Raw genomic sequence first — 26858 nt, 5'->3', positions numbered from 1 at the left:
GAGGTCCTTTGGTCTGCTGTCTCGGTGGAGGGAGGGCATGGAGATCCATGTAGCAGCAAAGACACAAGGGTTATTTATGTGTTAGAAACCATGGAAGTGCCTGAGAATGGTCAGGAACGAATAAGGGCTTCTCCCCCCAAAAATGTGGTGGGATCAGTAGCCCAGCTGAAGGGCCTCTACACCAATGCATACAGCAAGGGAAACAAACAAACAGGAGAAGCCGAAAGCCGTTTTGCAGCAGGAAAACGATGATATAATTGCTACCACAGAGGCCTGGTGGGAAGACTTGCATAACTGGAGGGCTGCAGTGGACAGCTACAAACTCTTCAGAAGGGGCAGGCACTGAAGAGGCGTGGTGGAGTAGCCCTGTATGTTAGGGAGTGTTTTGACTGTCTAGAGCTCAATGATGGTGACAATAGTGTTGGATGTTTATGGTTAAGAACTAGGGAAGGAGGCCAACAAGGCAGATATCATGGTGGGGATCTGCTGCGGACCACCCAACCAGGTTGAAGAAGCAGATGAAATATTCTGTAAGCAGCTGGGAAAAATCTAATGATAGCTAGGTGACCCGCTTCGTGGATGAGGGAGGTGCTGTGGATGTTGTCTAACTAGACTTTAGTACAACCTTTGACATCGTTTCCTACAGCATTCTCCTGGAGAAACTAGCTGCTCGTGAGTTGGATGGGTGTATTCTTCACCCAATACAAATTGACTGGATGGCCAAGCCCAGAGAGTTGTGGTGGACGGTGTTAAATCCAGTTGGCAGCTAGTCACAAGTGAGTCCATGGCTCAGTTTTGGACTGGTTTTGTTTAGTATCTTTATCTATGATCTGAATGAGAGGATCAAGTGCTCCCTCAGTCAGTTTGCAGGTGACGGCAAGTGTGGCATGAGTGTTGGTCTGCTTGAGGGCAGGGAGGGCTGGACAGGCTGGATCCATGGGCCGATGCCAATTATATGGGGTTCAACAAGGCCAAGTGCTGGGTCCTGCACTTGGCTCACAACAACCCCATGCAACGCTCCAGGCTTGGGATAAGTAGTTGGAAAGCTGCCCAGTGAAAATAAGACCTGTGGGTGTTGGTCGACAGTGGCTGAATATGAGCCAGCCAGTGGCCCAGGGGGCCGGGAAGGCCAACAGCATCCTGTCTTGGATCAGAAATGGTGTGGCCAGCAGGAGCAGGGAAGGGATCGTTGACGTGTGCTCATCACCAGTGAGGCCACACCTCAAATTCTGGGCTCAGTTTTGGATGTCTCAGTACAGGAAAGGGGCCCAGACATTGAGGGGCTGGAGCATGTCCAGGGAGGGGAAACAGAGTCGGGGAAGGGTTTGGATCACAGAGATTATGGGAGCGGCTGAGGGCCCTGGGGTTGTTTAGCGTTGGAGGAGGCTGAGGGGAGACCTCATTGGTCTCTGCAGCTCCTGAAAGGAGGTTGTAGCAAGTTGGGTGCTGGGGTCTTCTACCAAACAGCCAGTGATAGGATGAGAGGAAACAGCTCCAAGTTGTGCCAGGGCAGGTTTAGATTGAATAGCAGAAAAAAATGTTGTTACAGCAAGGGTTGTCAAGCACTGGAACGGCTGCCCTGGGAAGTGGTGGAGTCACCATCCCTGGAGGGATTTAATAGATGTGTGGATGTGGCACTTCCTGACATGGTTTAGTGGTGGCTTGGCAGCTTTTTAAGAATATGCTCTTAGGAATGTTTTTTAGGTTAAGGGTTGGATTCGATGATCTTGAAGGTCTTTTCCAATCTTAGTGATTCTGTCTGGACTGGTTGCTCATGTACCGGTGCTGGCCATAAAGGAAGGGACATCAAGAGTTTGCTTAAGCCACACCTTTATCCAGAGCAAGCTCAGCTGTAACTGCCACGACTGATAATCTTTGACTTGATTTTAAAGATATCCAGTGCAGGTTTGAAGCTCTTGCCAGCTTTCAGGGAATGGAGGAGGTACTGCCTGCTCCTGTGTTATCCCCATTTCCAGACCAGGAAAGGTAGCCAGGTGAGTGATGTGACTGCAGTCTACATCAAGAACAGCTGGGTTAAGAATGTGTGAAAACTGAAGAGGTAGTGCAGGCCTGTTCATTCTACACCTGCATGAGGCAAGTGTAGCAACAGGAAATATTCTTACCTTCCTCTTTCTGCTGCAATGAGGTGCCCAGTCAGTGCAGATACACAGTTGAGCATTACTAGTTTAAGCAGGTAAGCGTGTAGCCCTGACTACTTGAGATCCTGTATCCTATGCACAGTGTGGGTAAATAAAATAATAACAATAACATAAAAAATTTCAGTCCATCTTGCTCTTTGCAGAGTGTATCTTTGCATTTTTATTAGGAGTTATATGTCCTGTTTATATTAGAAATAATAGTAGTAATAGAACTCTTGCCTTTCTAGCATCCAAATGCTCCTATCCAAACCTGTAAGAGGCATTGTGTCAGTCCTTATTTGCAAATTTTGCATCTGCAGAATGGTTGTGGTTGTATTTTTGCTAATACATTCGTAGTTAGGAATGCTTTTTAAGTTAGTATTTTCTCAGTATTAATGAATTAGTGGTTATGTAATTTCTTTGGATCATCATTTGTACTACTAACATGGTTTACAAAGGTCTGCCTCATAAATTATCCTCTCCTTTTTCTGGTGCTAACTTGCAGATTTTAGGAAGGAGGCAGTAGTGTGTTCCCTTGAAGTTGTAGAGAAGGGAGAATTGGCTTGGGACTTCACAGTGAATAGCGTGTTCTCCCTCCCTTGGTTGTTATCCTCTGTGATTCTTACACCTATTTAAGGACTGTGATGTTTGGCAAAGCCTGGGTGGGCTTCTGTGCTGCTTGATAGAATAGAATGTGATATTTTTTTCCAAGTAGTACAATATGATGGATGCTTTTGTTTGAGGTTTACCAGCAGTATTTGAAACGGGCGTTTGCGATGGATTTGGGGTCAAAAGAGGTCCTCTGCCAGTCCACAAGCTCTGCAGTACATGCAGTCACACACGCGCTGAAGTTGAAAACAACTTGCATTCAAAATTTCAGATCTGCTATTTTCACTGAACTGTGAAGGGTGTGTTAGCAGTTCTTGCTGGCCGGTGCGCTATTTGAGTTCGGGCCGCAATATGAAATGGATAGTAGCTTGCATTATACCTTGAGAATGTTCATTCAGTCCTTAATACTGTGGTGTTGGTGCTTGGTTCCAATTCTATGGTAGTGAGTACTTAAAAAAAATCTTGTAGTCTGTACTCAAGCTGCAACCAATGAGTTCGCCGTTAGAGTGATTTCTTTATACTGCTTACTGAATGTGACAGCAAAGGACAAGTCACAGTTAAGTGATCCCATGTCAAACCTTTATGTGCTTGATCCCAAATTAAGTTTTTGGAAATGTATGAACTGGGCGTATGAGCTTTCACAAACGATTTTCTTTTTTCTTGAAAGCATCACTGCTGTTGAAAGCAAAATGATCTCATAATATTTATTAATTAGTTGGTTTAGCAGCCTGGCACGTACTGAGCCTTCCAGCCCCACGTTCACCACCTTACAAAGTGAACTGGGGGGTTGACGTGAAGGAAGCAGTGACTTGGCTGAATGTAGACAGAGCGGCCCACAAACTGTGGGAGCAATCAGCAAGGTGGGGAGAGTGCACGTGTTATAGCAAAATTGTGGTTTCAAAAAAAAGCCAAACCACCCAACACCCCACCATCAACAAGGGATCTAAAAGTGAAAAAAAGTTTTTTTTTTTTAGGCATTATTATAAGGATTTCAGGCGTCTGCTGTAACAGTTTACAATATTTTTCCTTGAGAAACTACAAGTGTGTGTTAAAGGAATGCTGTCATACAAACATGGATTAAGATGTTATGTTATAAAAAAAGATTAAATGAGGCAGGTTGTACAGAATGTTAGGTCTGCTTTGAAGGAGTTTTAATGATGACTCTTACTTAGGTGTATTTGCATGAAGAGACCGGTTAATCCAAATTCAGTCTCACAAAGGAAAACAAAATGTATCTTGGCCCCATGTTGAGTATTATTAGAGGAAAATTCTTTCAGTCTTTAAATGGTGAGTGATTACAAAAAGATTTCTCTAATGCTGGGTGGTGGAGTAATAAAGGCATATGAAAAATCTAACAGCCCAAAGTAGTGTAAGAAAATGAAATACAGATTTCTTAAAATTAATGTGTGGTTTTTAATCCTCTCTGTAGAGGAAGGGCTACATGGAATTGTCAGCTGTACAGCTTGTGGGCAACAGGTGAACCATTTTCAAAAGGATTCAATCTATAGACATCCTACACTGAAAGTTCTTATTTGTAAGGTAGGTGGTAAACAGTTCTACATTTTGTACTGATTGGTTTTGTTAGAAATGTCATATTAGTTGATTTGGGTGGGATTTTTGTGGGAGTAGTTTTTGTTTATTAGCCAATTTCAGTCGTTCAGTGTTACTATTAAAAAAGCTAAAAGCAGAAAACAAAAAGGCAAATACAGTTTACAGATTTATATTCCTGTTTTCTTACACTCCAGTTAAACTCATTGTGGTTTTTTTTTGTGATTTAGTTTATATTTTTAAGTTTATAATTTTAGTGAATGCTTTACGTTAAATGATTTGCCTGAAAATGTCTGCCTGCTTGCAAGGGATTATAAGAGCAGTTTCAGTTCTGGATGCCCTGGTAAAGCATTGTGTGTAAAATAACGTCAGAATAAGAAGTGGAAAAGTATCTTCAAAGCCATCTCAGTTTCAGTTATGTACAGCTTCTTGACTGTTCTGGTTTATGGCAGCCTCTGTAATGGTGGTCTAATGCATAACCCCAAACCCGTGTCTGGATCTTCAACTACATGGTTTCATGGTGGCTTCAGTTAGGCCCTAAGTTGCCTGCAACAGGAAGAGTTAGGGAACAGGGCTGGAAGGAAACCCTACCTCCTGTTTTGGAGACTTCTTTTAATTTTCAAAGAGATAACAGAAATACCTCTCTCCATGTCTCTGTTGTTGTAGCAATTCTGTGTTGAGAAAGATATTCTTAAAGATAGAAATGCAGATCTGTGATGGAGTGCACATTTTGCATTCTTCTTCTCTTCCCTCTTTCTGCTTCTCCTCCCATTCTGTGTTCTGCTGACGTACTCTCAGGCATGTCCATCTAGCCTCATGTTCTGGCTCGGGTCTTCTATTCCTTCTGGCCTAGTTCTTTTATAAAATGTGCTTTAGAAAAATCTGCTTCTAAGACGACTGTTTTCAGTCTTCGTTGGAGTCCTCACCCTTGTTCCTAGACTTGAAAATCCTTCCTGTGTAGCTATATATGTTCATGCGATGCATGCAGGTTACCCGCTTCATTTTTGTATCTCGATTGGGTCGTTTGGTTTAGTAGCAGCCCCTGACTGTGAGCTCTGTGAGGTAATTCTGCTACCTGTTGTTTCCCACATAGTTTCTTTATCATTTCTTAATTGAACATGGCCTTGTGTTAACATGAGAGGAGGAGATGTAAGTCCCCGATCTGCTTACTCTGTGTCTTCCGTTACCTTCTGTGCCAAGTTCTTTCCTTATTTTTCTCCCGCTCAGGTAAACAGCCCCAGACCTGAGAAGCTGTTTTTCTTTGACTATAAATGTTCTGTCAGGTGTCTTAAGATCAGTTTGTACTGTGTTGTTTTTGCTGTTGTTGTTTGTGTGTTCAGTTGAACAGGTGTATAACTCTGCTCCAGGTACAGGGGCACCAGCATTGAATTCAAGTGCTGAAGCCTCTTCTGGATTCTGAATTCACTGATTCACAGAGTCCAAGGACAGAATTTAGCTAATAGCTATAAATCCCTATTCGAAGTCCAGCCTCAAGTCTGGGAGAACTTTCTTAACTAGCAACTGGAAAAAGCCCTGCACCTGCAAAATTTGTTTGAAGAATTCACCAACTGAAGCTACTGTTACTCCTGGATGAGTTGTGGGGTTTTTTTTCCCCCTCAGATTTACCGATTTTTCAATGAAAATGCTTGATTTGCACCTGGAAATGGCAGCCTTGGATGTTAACATCAAGATAAATGCTGAAGACCTCTTAAGCCTAACGGGATCAATTGCAAACTGAAGGAGCATACAGTTGAAAATTGTAGTTTATGTAGGATTGTGTCAGATGTGGAGTTGATTTACCTAGGAAACAGATGGGAAAAACTTTCAGATTTGAAGAGAAACATTCAGTTGATGTTCTAAAATATGCAGCCATCACAAAAAAAGCCTATTGAATTTTCAAATAAACCTTGATCCATCTAAATCAGAAGTCATGGTTTAGAACCTGATGTATCTATGGATGAAGGTTTTGGGGTTAACACAAATGTAAAAGGGTTAGAATGCTGGAGACCTCACAGCTGCTACTTTTAATGGCTTGCTTCTAACACATGCTGAAGTCATGAATTATTGAAGTCCAGTTGAGATTGAGTAAGAAATTCCTTGTCCTATCTCTTCCTTTACAGACTTGCTACAAGTATTACATGAGCGATGACATTAGCCGTGATTCAGATGGAATGGACGAACAGTGTAGGTGAGTGTACAGAAACTGAAATAACGGCTGCAGCTCTTCTGGTTTTGTTTTGGTTTTCTTGCAATAATTAAACTGTTGAGAGCTTAATTGGTGTCTGATTCTCACCAAGAAATGCTCAACCCCAGGATTTTTGTAAATATTTGATTATCACCTTAGTAATTAACAGGAAAACATTTTACAAAGTAAGTCAATAGCAAACCCTTTTAAGAAATCACATTTTTAACTAAACCATGCTACCTAAAAATACTGTAAGGGTGTAGAGAGATTCTGACATTCTAAACCTTGTGAGCCACAAAACCGTATTTTTTCAATTGCATCTCCCGCTTTTGAAATACTAAAGTACTTCTTTGTCCTTCTGTCAAATATCTAAATGCGTAAACCAGTTAGACTTGTGCAGTCTGATGCCCATGAATTTGTCAGCCACTTTTCAGGTCTTCATCAAAAATTATGCAGTGTAGGCATAGATCAAAAAATGTTTCTTTTTTTCATATGTGTCTGCAGTAGTAATATACTGGTTAAAGATAGAAGGGCTTTAGCTAGTTTGTTTTGCTGTAAAATAAGTAACTGTAAAAAAAAGTTCTCAGAAGAAACATAAAAACTAAATTTAATTAAATTCTTCTCTGATTTGAAATTGATGCTTAAATTGTGTTTGGATATTACTGACCATTTGGGCTTTGTGAGCTGTTGATCTATACCTTAATTTTCTGACTTTCCAGTTCTCAACTGAGTGCTTCTCAGTCTTGCTTTTAATAATGTTTTCAGTCAATGTATATCTGTTTATCACCTCAACTTTTAAAATGCGAACTCTTTATCAAGTAGTGGAAAGTATGTAAACTTCTCAAAGTTGACATCTCGTTGATCGGGAGATATGACTGTTCTATTTCTTCTGTCTCACTGCAGGTGGTGTGCTGAAGGTGGAAATCTCATTTGCTGTGACTTCTGCCATAATGCCTTCTGTAAAAAGTGCATTTTGCGCAACCTGGGTCGAAAGGAGCTATCGACTATACTGGATGAAAACAACCAGTGGCACTGCTATATTTGCCATCCAGAGCCTTTGTTGGACTTGGTCACTGCATGTGACAGTGTCTTTGAAAACTTAGAACAGTTACTGCAACAAAACAAAAAAAAGATCAGAGTTGAAAGTGAAAAAAGTAAAATATATGACCATGCAGACAAGTTTTCTCCAAAGAGAAATAATTCAAACTGTAATGGTGAAGAAAAAAAACTAGATGATTCATATTCAGGTTCTGTAACGTATTCTTATAAAGCACTAATGGTGCCAAAAGACTTGGTTAAGAAAACAAAAAAGCTGATTGAAACTACAGCAAACCTGAACTCTAGGTTTGTAAGCTTTTTGAAAAATGCTCTAGAAAATGTAGAAATGAGCCCAACTGTGCAACTCTGTCAGCTGAAAGCTTTTAAATCTGTGTTGAGTGACATGAAAAAAACTCATCTGGCACTAGAAGAAGGTCTGAACATGGAGATTCAAGCTTTGAGTGATAAAATCAAAGATAAAAATACCAAAGAGAAAAAAACTGATGTTCGATCAGAAAAAAATGAGCAGAAAAAAGATGAAGGAAAGGAACATGTGTCATTAAAAGAGGATGACACTGTAAAGACTGAGAAAAAAGTTGTAGCAGAACAGCCTGACAGTGAGCCCATGGATCAAAGCGTTCCAACAATGGAACAAACAGATGACAAGCCTACTTCTGGCGAAGATAAAAAGTCTGGCAGCAATGAAGAACCTCAGTATGCGCCTAATAGTACAGAGGCTTTAGACATGGATATAGTGTCCATTCCCTCATCTGTTCCTGAAGATATTTTTGAGACTCTAGAATCTGCTATGGAGATTCAGGTTGCGTCAGATGAGCAAGATGGTGGAAATACAGGAACAGATCACGAGACTTCAAATTCTAATACAAAATCCAATGCTGCTGTGAAAGATACCAAAGGGGGTACTAAGTTAAAATCATCGGCTAAAGGAACAAAAGAATTGATTGTAAAATTGACTCCTGTTTCTCTTTCTGAGTGTGCAGTTAAAGCTGAAGAGCAAGACCGCAATTTAGAAAAGGGAAGCGAGGATGCTGATGAAATACCAGGAGCAGAGAACGGTGTTTCTGTGAAACAAAATCATAAAGCTGACAGTAAACATTCCGTGGAGAACGAAACTGTCTCACACGCAGAAGAATCTGATCTCAGGAGGTCACCACGTGTAAAGACCACACCTCTGAGGCGCCAAACTGACATCAGTCCACTAACGTCAAATTCAGAAGAAGATAGCAATGACACATGTAATGAAAAGAGAAAATCTTCACAACAACCAAGGAGGAAAAATGATAAAAGAAGTTCTTCTGACAGTGCTATTGATGGTCCCAGCCCTGATAAACCTTCTAAATCAAAAAAGCCATATGTGTTAGATCACAGCTCAGATTCTGATGAGATGCCAGCTGTTCTTAAAGAAGCAGCTATGATGAATCACAGTTCTTCAGATATTGAGAGCAATAGTGAAGCACCAGCAAATGATCAGAAGACCTCAGATGTTCTGAAGAATCAACCAGGAAAGGATGAAAATGGAAAACGAAAAAGAAAAAGTTCCAGTTCTGGTTCTGATTTAGAGGCTAAAAGAGGCAAATTAGCTAAAAATTCCACTGCTACTAAAAAGAAACGACAAAACTATTCAGATTCTTCGAACTATGATTCTGAGTTAGAGAAGGAAATAAAAATTTTGAGTAAAATTGAGTCTGCAAAAAAAGCTAAGAAAAAATACTCACGAAAAGAAGATAGTTACGATTCCTCTGAAGAAGAACAGAGGAAAAAAGTAAGTAAGAGAAAGATGAATTTGAGGAAAAAGAGAGGTAAATCTTCTGAAGATGATGATACTGAAAAGTCTTGCCCAGAGAAGGAGGTTAATCATTCTCCTAAAGATAAAAAAGCTGGTAAGGGGTCAGCTGCGAAGGAGAGGACGAAGAAAGACTTAAAAGAAAAAACTGTAAAGGAAAAGCACGATGAGTCTTCTGACGTTGAGAAGTCTTTACTGGAGAAAGAGGAGAGTTGTCCTAGAGGTGGAAAGCAAACTGAGGGTAAGAAGAGCAAGGATTTGAGAAAGAAAAAGACGCAGGAAGATTCTTCTTCAGAGAGTACTGAGAAATCTGCAAAGAAAGAGCACAGTTCTGATTCTCAAAAAGAGAGAATCAAGAACAAAAAAGGATCAGAAAGCAAAGCAGAGAAATCTGAAAAAGTGAAGAAGGAAGGTCACAAGAAGGAACAAGGTGATTCCTCTTCTGATGTGGAAAAGTCGCCTCCAGAGAAAGGAAGTGGCAATTCTTCTGAAAATGACAGAACTAAAAATGAGCCAGTGCTTAAAGAAAAGAAAAGGAGGAATTTAAGAGAGAGAGCATCAGAAAGAGTACGGCTTGATTTATCCTCTGATGCTGAGAAATTGCCTCTGAAAGAGGAGAGTTCCTCTGAAGACACTGTGCGGAGGAAAAAACAAACTAAAACTAAAGAAAAGAAAAAAATAAGTCACAAAAAGAAAATGTCTAAGAAGGACCAGAGTGACTCATCGTCCTCTTCTGATGAGGAGTCTTATGAAGACAGTAAGAAAAAGACCAAAAGAGGGTCAATGAAAGAAAGTAAAAAGAGTAACTTAAAAAAGAAAGTGTCAAAAAAGAAGGTGGTTGTCACTTCCTCTTCCTCATCTGATGAGGAAGAAAATGATGAACAGAATTCAACAGGTGACGGAAGCAGTGATGAGCAGAAAATTATGCCAGTGACCGAAAACCTAGTGCTGTCTACTGGCACAGGATTTTGTCAGTCATCAGGTGTGCAGAACACGTTCATGTACATATAATAATATACTGATAGAGGAGACTTTTAAGATTTGGGTAACATTTCATCATGTAGAAATAAAAATATTAATAAGTAGGTAATCAGACATTTAAATATTTGCAGAGTTAGGTTTTCTCATACCAACATGGAAGCACCTATTTCAAGTTGTGCAGCTTGCTACCTGTGGAAAAAAAGAATGTCACTGTAAATGGAGAGGCTTGAGAAGCTACAGTCTGTAATTCCAGTGGGTATTTCCTCGCAGCACAGCTTTCAGAAGCCTCTTCATCTGTTTGGCTGCCCAGGTACTATTTAGCAGAAGCTGGTTTTAAGGAATAGGTGTTTAGTGAACTCAAACATGTTGGCTCTTGGTGATGCGCTAGAGATGATTCTGAAGACTTGTGGCATTGTAGTATGCATTTTAAATATCAAGTAGGTGATCTTTGGGGCTCACGAGACTGATGCAGCCTTAAAGGAGCTGCTGTCAGTTAACAGGAATCTGTCATTGTTTTCATAGCAGGTTCAATAGTAATAATTCTTTTTCTTGCCAAGGCAAATTGGTGCAAAAATAATTGCCATTTTTGCTTATTAACGTCAAAGCTGTACATCTCAGGTAAGAATAAAATTTACTGATTGGAATAAGAACCATTAGAATCTACATATTTCTGCCGGCAAGACACAGGTCTGTTTGTTCTGGTAGCATAGGATTGTGGAGTCCTGCAGCTTTAAAGGCATTTTGAGCTGCTGCTTGGCTGTGGAAAACCACTTCCTAGAGGAAGTTCTTGAGATGCCTGGTGAGCCACATGGGTGAGGTCAAGTGTCGTAGCCAAGTTCATGCAGCGTCTGCAGAGTCATTTGTGAGACGTGTGTTCAGGTGTTGTCATGGAGAAGAACTGGGCCTTTTTGATTGACCAATGTTGGACGCAAACATTGCGGTTCTGGACTGTATTTTATTGCCTTCCTGGCCATACGTCTCTGCTGTGATGATTTTACCACCAGGATTCAAGACATTGTAGGGGATGATTCCACTTGCCAACCACCAAACAGTGACCATGACCTTCTCTTGATGCGACTTCAGTTTGAGGAGGTGTTTTGGTGCTTCCCCTCAGTCCAGCCACTGCGTGGAACCCCATCAGTTGTCGTACAGAATCCATTTTCCATCACTTGTCGCCGTGCGATTCAGAAATGGATCAGTTTTGTTGTGCAAAAGAAGCACGGAGCGGGCTTCGTGATGGCAATTTGTTTGATTTCCGTTCGGCTCAGGCAGCACTCATTTGTGGAGCTTTTTTGATGTTCCAGTTTGGTGCAAATGTCAAAACTACTGTTGAATGATCAACATGGAGTTCTGTAGCCTTTCACGTTGTGCGTGGGTCTACTTCAATACCAGAATACGTGGTTGTTGTCTGTTATAGAAAGATGCCCACGATCCTCCTTATCCTCAAGGCCCTCGTTCCTATTGCAGAATTTGGTTCTTTGAAACCAGTGTTGAGCTGTCGGTTCACTGACAGTCCCTTGGCCAAATGCGTGGATGATAACACAGTGGTGTTTCTGCTGCTTTGTGTCCCCTTTTGGACAACAAAATTGCTGAAATTTACTTTTTTTTTTTCTTTAATTTGACAGCGTAATATAAACAAGAATAAACAGTGAAAACAAAACCATTAGCACAAACAAGTAGAATGAATTTTGCGCTTTAAAATGGTGGACACAACTAAAAGTTTAATCCAAATTAAGCATCACAGTTTACAATGACAAAAATGGCAATTATTTTTGTAGCAACCTTCATCAGCGTTTTATCTACAGGAAATGCGAAAGAATTTCAGAAGTGCTGAATTGGAACACTTGGGAACTTAAAAAGGAAGGGTAGTTTTCATATTGCATAGACAATACACATTTTCAACTAGAAAAAGTAAAATCTGTTGGCTGTTCTGATTCCTGTGACAGGTAAATTGTTTCCTATTTGTGTGCTCTGAATGATGTTTCATAGAACTTTCTGTACATGACTTGACCGGAACTTGGCTCAAATACAGTAGTTTGTGAAGCTGCAACTAAACCAGAAATGAATAAAGCAGCAATATGTTTACGAAGGCAGCAGAAGGGACGTAGTTACATTTTGGCTTTTCTGAAAAGCCTTTGTAGGCAGACACTGAATGCAAATGCAGCTCAGTTTCTGGAGAGGTGTTCGGCTTTGCGGTGCAAAGGCTGTTTTTCACAAACGTTACACTTGGGCTTTAGAGCCCTGTAAGAAAGCAAAGTTTAATTAATATTGTTTTGCATCACTGTAGAGTACCAGTTGGAAAATAAGCTTCTTATTCTGCATATTATACAGCCCTGTAATGTTTGTTTTTCAAAGCTCTCGGATAAAGTAATTTTAGTTGTGTCTCTGTGGATGCAGTACTGGGACTTACAGTGCTTTTCGTCGGTGGCTGCCAAAACAATGGTTCCCCCAAACAAACATTCCCCAGGGACACCACTGCTGGGGGAGATGGCAAATAATGAATGTTTTGCCTAGTAATGAACTAATGTATCGCATGTGGCAGCTGCCATGGCTGTTCAAACCCTCCTTGTAGAGAGACAGTTGAGGGTACTCAGTTACAGTAACCCACATGCCACTGTTCTCAGCATTGCTGAGCCATCAGAAATACTTTACAAATCAGTTTGCTCACTGTGTGTGTTCAAGAGTTTGTATTGAATTGGCCCAGGAGGAAAAAAAGGTGTTTGTAATGTATCAGAAGGTGTCTGAGGCAGTAGGAGTGGCTGTTCTATTTCCAAGTCACAAACAGAAAGATTGGATAATTATTGGATGGGAGAGACTGATAGCAGTGTACAGATTGGAAAAATAAGATGGTTGTGTGGGATGATTGACGGTAGAGTTACACTGAGAGAGAAATGGGTTGGTTTAGCTTGGAGAGAGATTTTAAGAATTGAGAGTCTTAATTACTGTCTTTTAATCGTCCATTGGGTGGTTATGGGAGAAAGCTGAGCCAGATGCTCAACAAAAGGATGAGAGGCCGTGAATACAAGTTTTGGCAAGGAAAACTCTGATTAGATAGTAGGAAAAAATTCTTTACATGAAGGATGGTCAAAGCCAGAACCTGATTGTCCTGTCAAATTTTGGAATTCCTGTCCTTGGAAGTATTCAGAACTTGACTGGCCAAGGCCTTGAGAAAACTGACCTCACTGCAGATTTAGCTCTGCTGTGAGGATGGAATTGGAGGAGATTATGTCCAGAGGTTTCTTCCAGCATTAGTTATGTACAAGTCTGTGCGAATCTGCCTTTGTGATAGTATTTTAAGAGGAGGCACTTGCCCTTTCTCTTCAGTTTGCTTTTGCCTTAATAGTTAAATAAATTAAGGAGTCTTCTCTGTGTCTGAACAAGTGATGTAGGTTGATCATTGAATGAGACTTAGAGTCTGATTTAACTGGCAGGACACTTGTATTTAGCGAAGCCCGGGAGCGAGGGACTTTGTGCAGTCAGCCTGTCAGACCCTTGGCCATGGAGATTCCAGGACAAGTGTACGTTAAAACAGCTGTGAACGAGCCTTTCACAGCCGAGTTCCAGTACAGTCCTCACAGGCAGAAAATAAAGAGTTGAAATTATGAACGGGGGCATCATCAGTTCATTAGGATTTGAGGTGTCTTTCCCTAAGCGTAATTTTACTACCTGGAAGATCTGACTGACTTATATGTGTGTCAGAAGAATGAGAGAAAAGAAAGGGGAGAGGCCTGGGAGTGTGCTAGAAATAATCCGAGTTCCTCTCCGTTCAGCCAGGAGAGTGCAGAGGAGTTAAATGCAGGTATCACACTGTGTTGTTCTTCCTCTATTGCGTGTCCCGTGCTGCTGGTTTTGATGTGCTTTCATCTGTGAGATTGAAGGCACGTAGTGCAGCTGAGTTGTTTTCAAAATGTAAGTCTTCACATACATACGGCAAAAGTAGATGCGTTGTATTTGATCCTCTGAAAGCAAAAATAGGCAACGATTATTGTTCTGGAGTACTTCTTAATGGCAGCAGGGTAGCTCATAAGTTTAAGTGATTCTGTGATATAATTGGGCCTTCCTTTCAGTTTACACAAATTCCGTAGTAGAGCCGCTGAAGTGGACCTAATCTTAGGAAACTTTAATTTCTGTAAGTGGAGTATCCAGTCTGTGTATTTTTGGGTCTAAACCCCCAAATTTCACGGTATATAATAAGGAAAGAAACACAAGTTATGAGCATAACATGGATATAAATGCTGCTTGGAAAGCTAGATACTTTGATTCATAAAAATATTTATGTGTCAGGAAAGGCAACTGGTGGTTTTGTTTGCTAGTAGAAAAGTGGTGGTATTACCAAGCTAGTTTTATATGGGGATACTTGATAGAGATAGTAGTTCATGTGCTGTGTTGTTTATTGCTGATATTACACATATTAAGGATTCATGTTTACTGGTTTTTTGTTTCCCCTTTCTCCCCCAGGAGATGAGGGAGAGGCTAAATCAAGGGCTGTTCCAATGGAGGAGGAGGAAGATGATGATGATGACGATCCTGAGAATAGGTATGATACCATCTATAAGGACTTAAAAAAGGTTATAACACACCCTAGGCGTGGGCGCAAACCAGCACAACGGAAGAGCAAGCAGGTTGTAAAAACCACGACTGCCTGCCTTGTAAAGACTCGCTCACGGGCTTCTCGCAAGTTTGAACAAGGGGCCAGAAAACAGAGGCCAAAATCCAGAAATGCAAAGAAAGTATTTAGAAGCGTTAACTAACACACCTTGCGTAGGGTGTGTTATAAATGCACAGCAGCACTGTCCATTTTATGTTCCCATTGAAAGTGTGAGGTTTGTGATGAGCATTTCATTGAGGCAGGTAGAAACCTACTTTTGATCAATGTGAATTTCAGGGAGTTCTATGAATAGAAAGTAAAAATCTGCATCTCTGTAATATGCAGTGCTGGAATATTTTCAGATTGAACTTGGTTATTACTGTTACATGATTTGCTTTTTTTAATTGAAGCGCCTTTTCTCAGTAAAGGGAAAACACAGATATGGAGAAGACAGTATTAGATATTTTCAGCTGTTACTTAAACTGAATTTTAATCCATTGAAGAACACCTGAAGTGACTAATGTGATAGTTAAGGCCCTGATTCCAAAGCACTGTGCATAGATTCTACTGGTATTGAAGAGACTAATTGCACATAAATTTCAAGTCTGCGTAGATATTTGCAGAATTGTCTTATATGTATTGTTTCAGTTTGAAGGTCAATAAAGATGAATCTGTGTAAGATACAGTTAGTTAAGACACATCATATTTTACCAGTACCATTGTAGTTATCACAATTAGCTTGGCTAGAAAATGTAAGAGCTTCATTTCCTAACGAGTGAATGCACAATATGAAGTATTGCTTAATTAAGAGCCACAGTTTCTTTTTGGAAGTTCTTGTAGTTAGACTAAAGAGTTGTTCAACAAATTTTTATACAGTATTTCAGAAACTGATTTTTTTTTTGGCCACTTAGTATGTGTGGGACCAGCTTCCTAGCTTTGCACAGTTGCTGCTGGCGTCTCTTTCTGCTTCTGAGCCTTATTAGTTTAGAACATGGTATCGTTGTTTAACAGAGTTGTATGTTTTGATCTGTGGCTGAAGTAAAATTTAAAAACACTGTTTTATGTCCTTTACGGACCTCAGTTTGGCATCACAATGTTGCTGCTGATGTAGTTCTTGCTTGTTTTCAGGCATTAAATTTAAGCAAGTAATTCGACTTTACAGATTTGAAAGATGCTCTTTAGGGACTTGACAGCACAGGGTCATAAGCAGAACACGTAAACATTGGTAATACGAGAGTTTTTGAAATGATAGTTTAATTTCCGTCCTGGTTTGATTATTATTATTTGTCCTTTTTTGTTTGTTTCTGAGGTGTTTCTGGTTGATAACTAAGCCACAAGGCTTTTGTCAAAGGTCAGTGCTTGCCCTGCAAATGTCACTGACAGATCTTAATGATCCGATTAAGAGCTGTCTTTGGACAATGAAATAACCCAATCAATAACAAATCAGTAGTATGAATTTGGGATTTAAAAATCAGTTTCTGTACTTTGTTTTCAAGCTGCATCTTTGTTGAAGTTTTTACTTAGGGCATATTTTGAATATATATTTATGAGCTGGGGAGGTATTTTGTCAATAAACAGTTTTGTCAACCTTCAGACATGTTTACTGGTGACTGCAGTCAAATTTTACGTTCATCATACATTGTACTTGGCACCAAAATCATATATATATATTATATATATAATGTAAAAAGAAGGAAGACATTATATATATATATATATATAAAATGTAAAAAGGAGGAACACATTTCAAGACGTCAAAAGCTTGTTCTTCTGTTTACTCAACATGAAGTGTTTAAACAGTTGACCTACTATTCGGATACGTTGCCTATTTCCTTCCAGGCCATGGAGGGTATGTTATACCCACCGGGTGTTTGCAGTGTGGGAACTCTCATGTTTGCAAGTCTCTAGTATAGCTGTTTTGTTATTTGCGTACTTGGGGATATGCATGACATTGAATATTAATAGTCTTGAAATTATCTTTGCAAAAATGCAATATCCGAGTGGGACATAATATGACATACGAGTGCTGTACACTTTCATCTTGTGTTGTGTAATTATCTATTATTGATCCTTCTGATCTTTTAAATGGTACTGTTTAATATGTTTGCCGTAGTTTTGTTTATTAAGAAGTTAATAGTGTATTTAATGCAGTATGCCTTTAAGTATTTGATGGTTGCAATAAATTTTTGTAAAACGTTTTTCTTGTCCAAGCATTTAATTTAATACAACTCTGTGACAGCTTGAAAATCAGACTGTTCTGACACAGACAGTACAGCGTTTAGAACAAGGTGTATGGCAGTTTTCACTCTTTTTTTCTTTTTGACATTGTATGACATTTCATCCAAATATTCACCTCTTAAAATATGCTTTGAATGGTTCTAAATATTGTAGTAATCTACCAAAGGCCCATTTAATGAAGTAGAGCTCTAGCTCAAGGGTTGGTGGCTTTTATCAGCTACATCAGAATGTCCTCCCCTCGCCCCCGGCTTGATTGTGCGATCTTATTTCTACATATAATTAGTGGGTATGTATGAAAGTTACATGTGAGTTGATATAGCCTAATCGGTAACAATAGGTCACGATAATTAACTAATATATAAAATTATTACTTTTTAAGAAGAGAAATTGTTTCTACAGTGGCAGTTTAGTCTCACTGAGATTTTCAACACTCTACCCACAAGTCCGGCGTATTGGCACTATTAAAATTCATGAGCAAGATTGGTGCAGCTGACCATGGGGACTTAACTTTGCATCACGAGAGGCTGCACCTACTGTTCCATTTTTCTGAAACATCTGAAGAATAATTTCAAGTAGTCCTGCGACCCCTGGGTAGCTTGCAGTTCGCTTGTCTCTTTTAAAAATGTTTTAGCTTAAGTTAAAAAAATACATAATAACAAATTCATTAATTATAGGTGTATGTTGTTGATGTCATTCTTACAAAGGGGAAATATATTTAAATCCCGATTTATCTAAAATTATACATACATACATACATGCTGTTTTACTCTGGAGTAGTTCTTTTATGTCCTGGTTGAGATTACAGTCCCATTCTGTAAGGCTCTATATGAATACGTGTTGGGAAAATGTCCTTCCTACAAATCTCACAAGATGTTTGGATAGGATGAGCCGGGCTAGACAAAGTGATGTGCTCAAGGTCACAGCAGATCCCTGGCAGAAGTGATGCAGGGGTGGGTTTTTTTCAGGCTTTGTGTGGTTTTTTTTCCTAGTTGGAGGTCATACAGCTCTGTTTCTTGATTAAACTTGTTTATAGTGTTCCAACTGTTACATCTGGTTGGCCAAGAGTATCTTTTATGTCTTTGATCTGAGTAGGTATTATGATGTCCTTTTTTTTTTTTCATGGATTTCTCTGGATGAATGTGGGCAGGGGAGTTTTTACACTATTATAGCTTGTTTGTCTTGGTATTTGCAGTTTCATGTTAATGCAAATATTAAAATGTTAAAGCTAGCATATGAAGTTTCTCAGTTTAGAAACCTGGTCTCTTCAAATGGGTTTATGTCTTAAAATAGCAATGTGATATACTATCCTGAGCCATGGATAATGTAATTTAAAACAAATCTCAAAAGTCCAGTTCTCAATTTATTCATATAAGCCATTTGTTGCATCATTAATTTGTCAGATGCGTTGACGTGGCTTAATCTGTTCTAATATTGCTTGCACTTTTAATTCCTATCAGATATGTAGTTACATTGAAAATAGGAGTTTTTTAAAATTCTGAATGTCTCAATAATGTCTTACACTTGTAGCCTACCCTCATACCAGCAGAACACCTTGAAGTGAATGTAACTTTTATCACTAAACAAACAGTTCCCTCTCTGTTTGATTCAAAGTGGCTGAATCTTTATCCCAGATAAAATAATATGTCTGATTTTTTTTATCTGAGTGTAAAAGCAATAACTTATTAATATTATTATAGATAATTAATTAGAAACTATTGAATTTACTCAGTCTGGTTGGTGGTTATGATGATGGTTAGTACGAAAATAACAGCATCTTCTGTTTATGGATAGTAGATTTTGTGTGCGGTGTTTCTAGGTGAATGATACATTCACCTTTATTTTTCCTTAAAAATTATTTCCTAAAAGAATACATAAAAATATATGTCGTCTTGTTAAGAACCAAAGTCAACCTTTCTTTAGAAATATATAAATACGTTTTTAAAGGTGACTTGTATGAAAGGTAAGTATTGATATCCACATACAAGTTGTATTAACTTTGCCAGTGTAACGGCAGACAGTCTGAAATAAGTCAAAGGCAGTGTCACTTGGCAGTACTTCCAGGAATGAATTTTAAAATTTTGCAGTTCCTCTTAGCATTTCTACTCTTTTTTTTCTTTTTTGTCTCCCAAAGCAAAATTTTAGTGTTGATATTGTTATCTTTTTTTAAACAAGAAAAGTCGCCAAACACCTGCTGTCTGTGTTCCCTGGAGCAGGACTCAAGGTTAATAATCGATGTTAAAAGCTTTTAAAAAGAAGCCGACCTGTGATATTCCAAGCACTTCCATTTTGAAGAAAAAGTTCTTCAGACCATTAAGAGATGGAAGAAATATAGTCTTAATTTCTTTTTAGAAAGATTCCTGTCGCTATTATACGTGATGTGGTCGGGATTGAAAAACCAAACGACAGCCACCACCAGCAACAAAGTCCCTTTTCTAAATCTCTGGGAGGACCTAATGCAAAAAACATTTGGGAGAGGCTGTTATTTATCTATTTATTCTATCTATTAGTAAGCTTTCATTGGGTTCACACTGTGATCTGTTACTATCTATGGAATCAAAGCTTACCGAGGTTGCTGCGTTTTGGAGTTTTAATCGGCCATTGCTCTGCCAGCTGTTTCTCAAAGGAGCGGGAGGTGTTTTGGGTAGTGATGAACTCTGATGTCTGCGACTCACTGAGCAATTTTAAATGTTCATTAAACCATTTTGCTTCCATCTTTTAATAATAAGTGAATGTATCTTAGTGTTAGAATATTTTTGGGAAATATGCAACCGCTCAAGAAATAGAAAATGCTGTATGACATGCTAGGAAAGAAACCTGGGGAAAATTGCCTTTGGAAAGTTCCTTTGGTTTAGGGACACATTATGTGCTGAAAAATGAAATACAGATTCATTAAAATCTGTTTTAAAGTGCTACGTGAAAGCAACAACCTAATTTCCTCTTCTGTAGGAAGCTGTACTTAAGACATTGCTGTTCCTTTGCCATTTCCAAGTGAAGCCTACATTGTGGTTTGGTTCTGTAGTATTTGCACTGTTGGTTTTACTGGTACAGGAGTTTCCCTGTTCTGAATGATGTACACACAGTATACATTAGCTCTGGTGAGAGGCAGGACAGACCAGATACAACCTATCGAACAAATCTTCGTTTAAGATTAAATACCATGGAATGACAATACAATGTTCCTGGTATTCATATATATAAGAGGAAGGTCTGGTTTAATTATTTGTGGATTTTTTCTTCCCCTGGAAGTATAAATTCTTGGATAAGTCGTTATTTTCCCTGTGCTTTTGACTTGTTGTATATTTTGCCTTGGATAGTTTCATGTAAGTTGGTTTTTTTTATGTTGCAAGAAGTCATTTTTCCGTAGTAAAGTCTTGTACATTAGCTGGAAACATTACTGTGCTGCAATGGAACTGAGAGAGGCTGAGTGAGCGGTTTGTGGAACAGGAGATAAGGCTGTAGTTTTCCTTTGCAGTTCAGGGCCCATAGTATTTGATAACGTGTGTGATGCACACGCATTTTTTTGCTACAGTTGCTGCAAGGCAACTGTATGTGGTTGTATGAGGGATTCAGTATGTGTTTTTTCCTGAAGCACTTGATCTCGCTTCATCTTGAGACATCGGGAGATGCTTAAGGACTGTGCGGTAGAGAATGCCAGAGGAGGGCAATGAAGGTGATCCGAGGGCTGGAGCACCTCCTGTGCCAGGACAGGCTGAGAGAGTTGGGATTTTTCAACCTGGAGAAGAGAAGGCTCCGAGGAGACTTTAGAGCAGCTTCCAGTCCTGAAAGGGGCTCCAGGAAACCTGGGGAGGATCTTTTTACAAGGGCCTGAAGTGATAGGACAAGGGGAAATGGCTTTAAATTGGAAATGGAATTGTAAATTGGATGTTATGAAGAAATTCTTCATGATGAAGGTGGTGAGGCCCTGGCCCAGGCTGCCCAGAGCAGTGGTGACTGCCCCATCCCTGGAGGTGTTCAGGGCCAGGTTGGATGGGGCTTGGAGTCACTGATCCAGTGGGAGGTGTTCCTGCCCATCATAGCAGGGTTGGAACTGCATGGACTTTGAGATGCCTTCAAACCCAAACCATTCTATGACTCTATGATTAAAAAGGAAACACGTGGGTTTTGCCAGTGGATATCACCATCATCTATTTTTTCCTTGTTTAAAACATGGGTTCAGTGAGAGACTGTTTTTAAAACGATTGCTGTTTATTTAGGCTCTAGCCAAGCAGATTCATGCCTCAGGAAAGTAATCTCATTGATTTAAGGCAAGTAAGTGTGATCACCGCCTTGCGGGGAATGATCCGAGTATTAGGATTGGTCTGCAGAATCTTCATGTTCTTGTTACAGTTCAAATTCGTGTAGGTGCCTCTCCCAGTTCTGGCAGGAGTCCGTCCAAATAGACCAGGAATAAAAGGAAGTGTTTAAGTTTGTACGTTTTGTAGCGATTTCCAGCCTTGTTGTAAAGCAGTGAAGCTACTTTTTCAAGAAGCATTATACAGATTTGCTTTCTAAAAGTGAGTTAATACATTACATTGAACATGGAATTTTTGCTGATATAACCTGTCTTACTGAAATTACTTTTCACGATATGTCTTTTTTTTGTTCAGCTTTCAACCCTGTTTTTGAAGTTCTGAATGGTATAGAATTACGCTTGTCATTCATAGATTTACTTGAACAATGGAATAAATAGTTTTTTCTGTTTTACTTCAAAGAATTGCCAAGAAAATGCTTTTAGAAGAAATCAAAGCCAATCTTTCCTCTGATGAGGATGCATCTTCAGATGATGAATCGGATAAAGGAAAAAAGAAAACTGGAAAGCAAAATGAAAACACAGCAGATGATGGTGAGCGCCAAAGAGCATCTGGGCAAAAGTGGTGCTGTAGCGCCTGTTATAATTTCAAAGGTCGCTTGGGAAGATTATAATTATTAAAGTTTCTCCAGTTGTCAACAAAAAATATCAGTGATGTTGATAGGTAGTTGCTAAATAGAGGCCAGTGTACGTGATCATGAGGATTATCATCTCTTTTACTTTTCTGTAGGTGTTTTTTTTTTTTTGTTAATAGTCCGATTTTTTTAGCCAGTTCAGAAATCCTAGGGATTTGTAAGGAGTAATCTGTGCAGAACAGCAAGATGTGCAAATGCACGGGCGAGATTTGCCTAATGTATGCAGTCATTGCAACAGGTATTCCACGTGTTCAGGCAGTGTAAAGTACTTTCTGTATTTGAGGGAATGGTGGTATGTTTTTGTCTGTAATTTCCTGGAAAAGTATAGACTTTAGCCTAAAATGAATTCAGGTGTTAATTCTTACCGGATTTAAATAAGAAAAAAATGTTTTACTGACTCTTATCTCTGACAGAAGAGAAGGAAAAAGAAGAGAATTCTGAATCGGATTCAGAGGAAGAGGAATCGTCAAAGAAGCCTAGATACAGACACAGGCTGCTGAGGCACAAGCTGACAGTGAGTGATGGAGAGTCTGAAGAAAAAAGTGAAGAAAAAAAAGTGAAGCCTAAAGAGAAAAAAGAAGGGAAGCGCCGAAATAGAAGGAAAGGTACATAATCCAAATGTTTCTTGTCAAAAACAGTACTTGCTTTAATGCCATAATTTAAAAATCTGTGTATAAACATCCTTGTATATTCAATCTAGAGTTCTCTTTTCTGTGTTTGATAAAATAGTTTTATTTAAATATTGAATGTGAATGCGGCTCTCTCCACTTACTGTATCCTCTGAACTGGATTAATCTTGTTGAGTCTTAGAATATTAATATTAAATAATAGAGATCAGCCGAGTTCGCTAATTTGTGAAAAATCAGTCTTGTAATTTATGTAGTTTCTGTCTTTAACTTGGACTGTTAATAGGCCCTCGTGCATCAGCAGTGTCTCCATCCTGGGATGTAAGTGCTACAGGCTGTAGTTGGACACCAGATGGCACTGTGAAATGGTGCTTGAATTGGATTTTTCATTTTCATTGCTGTGTGCAAGAGCAAAGAATCTATCAGCCCCTTGTATTTAATCATTTTGAGCAGAAGAAGGGAGCAGTAGCAAAGATAAATGCTCTCTGCCACATTGGGCAGCGTAGGTGCTGACAGTGTTTCATGGCCAGTGAAAGTCAAGCTGGACGATACTTTCCTATTCTTAGGGTTGCACTAATGCAGTCTTTTTGCAGTGTTCCACAGACTAAAAGATACAATGTGATTTGTTTATCCTTTTCTTTTGGGAAAACTCTCATTTTTATCATAGAATGGTTTGGATTGGAAGGGACCTTAAAGCCCATCCAGTTCCACCCCGCTGCCAGGCACCGGGACTTGTCCTGCTGGACCAGGTTGCTCAAAGCCCCATCCAGCCTGGCCTTGAACACCACCAGGAGTGGAGATTTGATCTGAATGCGTATTTATGCTTTTCCTCACTTACAGAATTATAACTTACAGAATTATAACATTTCTTTCAAGAAAAGTAATTGTAAATTAAAGTGGCAATGTGCAAATAAGATGGAGCCAGACTAATTCTCAGGCTTCTCTAGTGTAAGGCTTTTAAGTCCCCTATTCTCAAGTAGAACAATATACTTTATTTCAGCTTGCTGCTTGTTAACCCTATGACATTAATGCATTTCCCACGTATGTAAACTAATCCTTGTTTTAAACCTTGTTACTCATAAAACAGTTAAGCTTTCCACTGTGTTCAAGGTCAAACTGAAATGCTGGTCTTAATTACCTGCGGATGCCAGTGATACCTCCTAAAAGTAGTTATGGAAGGATTACCTAATGCTGCTAGTTTAGATTTATTTATAATTTTCTTGAGTCGGTTTTAAACTTGTGTTGCCTGAAGAAACTTCAGGGCATAAATACAGCGATATAATTATGTATGTTGTTAGTAAATAAGTGTTGTTTGCATGAACTGTAAAGTGTGATTATAAAATGACATCTGAATCATTTGAAACAAAAGCTTCCGGTGAACTGAAAAATCACCTTTTGTTTTCTGAGGTTTTGGACTGTTTTTGATGGTGTTCTCTTCTCCTCATTCTCATCTTTGGAGTGTAACGTTTTCTAGTATAGTGCTTTCTGTTGTTTGACTGTAAGCTATACTTAGATGTGTGCATGCATAAAGAAATCAGATCTTGTTGGCATAATGCGCCATCTGCCAGGACTCAGCTAGTGTTTACATGTTAAGCTGTTCCTCTCTACCCTTTATATTCTTGTTCCAGTGTGTTTAATCGGTCCCATACTGTACAAAATGCCCTTTTAGAGTGCTTGTTGATCTTAAGAATTTGTATAATTAGAAGATATGTAATGTTATTAACTTATATTTAAGCTAATATTAACTAATATTTTTATTAGCTATTAACTAATATTTAATGTGAAATCCTATTTCATTTTTAAAGTGAGCAGCGATGATTCAAATGACTCCGAGTTTCATGAATCTGCAGTTAGTGAAGAAGTCAGTGAGTCTGAAGATGACCAACGTCCAAGAACAAGGTATAAATAAAAGCTTAATTATGTTTATCCTGTGTTTGCTTTTTTGGTTTTTAATAGTGCATATTAGGCGTCGAGGTGGTAAAAGTTAAAGACTTTGGATTGTCCCTTAAAACTTTTGATGATACTTGTCTATAATTTGGTATCTGCTAATGAACTTCCCAGCGAATGTGAGAGTGTTGAATTTGTACTATGGTGTGTGGTACACAGCAAGTTGCTGAGCCTATATATTAACAAAAAATGAGCATCAATTGAGGAATGGTGGATTGCGGTAGAAAACAAATACTTAACAATTCTGATGTTCTTCAGAGTTGTCTGGAATAGGTCATTGCTCTGTGCCCAGTGAGTAGGGGGGAAGGAAGGAATTTGGAATTAAACCCCTGACTGCACAAAAGGAGTATACGTTCTACTAATTAGCAGTGTAGTTCATGTACTTTTTTAATCACCGTTTTTCAGGTAGGCAATAAATTATTGTTAATCAATAATATTGCCTCTTTTTTTCCCAGGTCTGCCAAGAAAGCTGAGGCAGAAGAAAATCAACGCAGTTACAAACAGAAAAAGAAACGAAGGCGTATAAAGGTTCAAGAGGATTCTTCAAGTGATAATGACAATAAGGTACTATATTGTGTTCTGAATTAATAAACAGGAAAAAGAGTTGCCTCTTCTGCCAGCTGCTTAGGGCATTGGGTATCTCAAACCTAAATGTGTACAAAGTACAGTCAAAAATTATAACTTTTCTAAGTGTTAATCAGTGCTAAAATTTGCAACACCACTATGGGAAAAAAACCATTGCACTTAAATGAAACCATTTCCCATCTAGGTCTTGATAAAAATGTGCGATATCTTTTAAGTAAATTGAACTTCTAAACTAAATGTTAAAGATGACATGAATATTAGATTAAAACCTTCCTAGTATTGGTGATTTTTTCCTGTGCAGAGTAAGAGAGAGCTGATCTGATCTAGCACCACTACAACAGAAAAATAGTTTTTTATTAATAGCCATTAGTTACTATCAAATGATAACAGTATTATTTTCAGTACTGCCTTTGCACGACTGGGGTTATCATAGAGTCACAGAATGGTTTAGGTTGGAAGGGACCTCAAAGCCCATCCAGTTCCACTCCCTGCCATGGGCAGGGACACCTCCCACTGGATCAGGGGCTCCAAGCCCCATCCAACCTTCCCTTGAGCACCTCCAGGGATGGGGCAGCCGTCACTGCTCTGGGCTACCTGGGTCAGGGCCTCCCCACCCTCACAGCAAAACATTACTTCCTGAGATCTCATCTCAATCTCCCCTCTTTCAGCTGAAAACCATTAACCCTCATCCTCTCCCTGCACTCTCTGTTGAAGAGCCCCTCTCCAGCTTCCCTGGAGCCCCTTTCAGTACTGGGAGTTGCTCTAAGGTCTCCCTGGACTCTTCTCCACGCTGAACAACCCCAGCTCTCTCAGTCTGTCCTCGTATGGGAGGTGCTCCAGCCCTTGGATCATCTCCCTGGCCTCCTTTGGACTCACTTTTTTGAATCTTTAATATCTCAGAAGGCATTATAGTTAAGGTGGCACTTATTCTGTCGTGCTGGTTAACTTGTTTTTTAAAAAGGTATCTTTTATTCTTATGAGCTAAACTCCACTTGTGTATGCAAAAATTTTCCAGAGGTTGTGTATGAATGAAGAATTTTATAATTTTCTTCCTAATACTTGATTTATTTAATTTGTAACAGAGTAATTCTGAGAATGAGGAAAATGATGATTCCAAATCTCCTGGAAAAGGCAGGAAGAAAATAAGGAAAATTATTAAAGATGACAAGCTTAGAACAGAAACACAAAACGCACTTAAAGAAGAAGAAGAAAGAAGAAAACGTATAGCGGAAAGGGAACGGGAGAGAGAGAAACTGAGAGAGGTATGTGCTGTTTTCTTTGCAAAATTCTAGAAAGTTGAATTGTTGATAATGTTTAAGGTGACATATTGCTACCTCGATTTAATTTGATAAATAACTTTAAAAGTATTTATATGTAGTCTTGTAAGCCACGAGTTTTATTTGTAGTTTCCTGCAGGTTAACATTGGTGAGTTTTATTCAAGGCTACTGAGATCTTTACAAAGCTGTTTCAGTTGCCTACTGCTTTACTTTCCATGGGGAAAAGCCCTCTCCCAAAGTAAGTTGTGATGCACGGTAAAGAATTTGAGGTTTCTCTTTACTGAATAAATTATAACTTCCAATTTTGCTGAAGTTAATGTCCATCAAACGCTTGGTATTATTGACAAGT

At 39.1% G+C, this 26858-nt stretch overlaps 1 protein-coding gene across 6 annotated transcripts in view; it reads left to right on the top strand.

Annotated features, from left to right (window-relative positions):
* The window catches only part of ATRX (ATRX chromatin remodeler), an 83215-nt gene that overhangs the window by 20574 nt on the left and 35783 nt on the right, over positions 1-26858 (top strand). For 5 of the 6 annotated variants that reach the window (XM_054075258.1, XM_054075260.1, XM_054075256.1 and 2 more), the window contains 9 exons: positions 4177-4286; positions 6416-6483; positions 7384-10304; positions 14762-14840; positions 21842-21972; positions 22487-22678; positions 24505-24598; positions 25102-25210; positions 26314-26493. In XM_054075258.1, coding sequence (XP_053931233.1) covers positions 4177-4286; positions 6416-6483; positions 7384-10304; positions 14762-14840; positions 21842-21972; positions 22487-22678; positions 24505-24598; positions 25102-25210; positions 26314-26493 — 3884 coding nt within the window. The remainder of the gene's footprint in view (positions 1-4176; positions 4287-6415; positions 6484-7383; positions 10305-14761; positions 14841-21841; positions 21973-22486; positions 22679-24504; positions 24599-25101; positions 25211-26313; positions 26494-26858) is intronic. The other variant, XM_054075257.1, reaches the window with a different exon arrangement.

This window comes from Cuculus canorus, chromosome 10 (assembly GCF_017976375.1).
Source record: "Cuculus canorus isolate bCucCan1 chromosome 10, bCucCan1.pri, whole genome shotgun sequence".
Taxonomy (NCBI): domain Eukaryota; kingdom Metazoa; phylum Chordata; class Aves; order Cuculiformes; family Cuculidae; genus Cuculus; species Cuculus canorus.
This window is presented reverse-complemented; position numbering and strand designations above follow the sequence as displayed.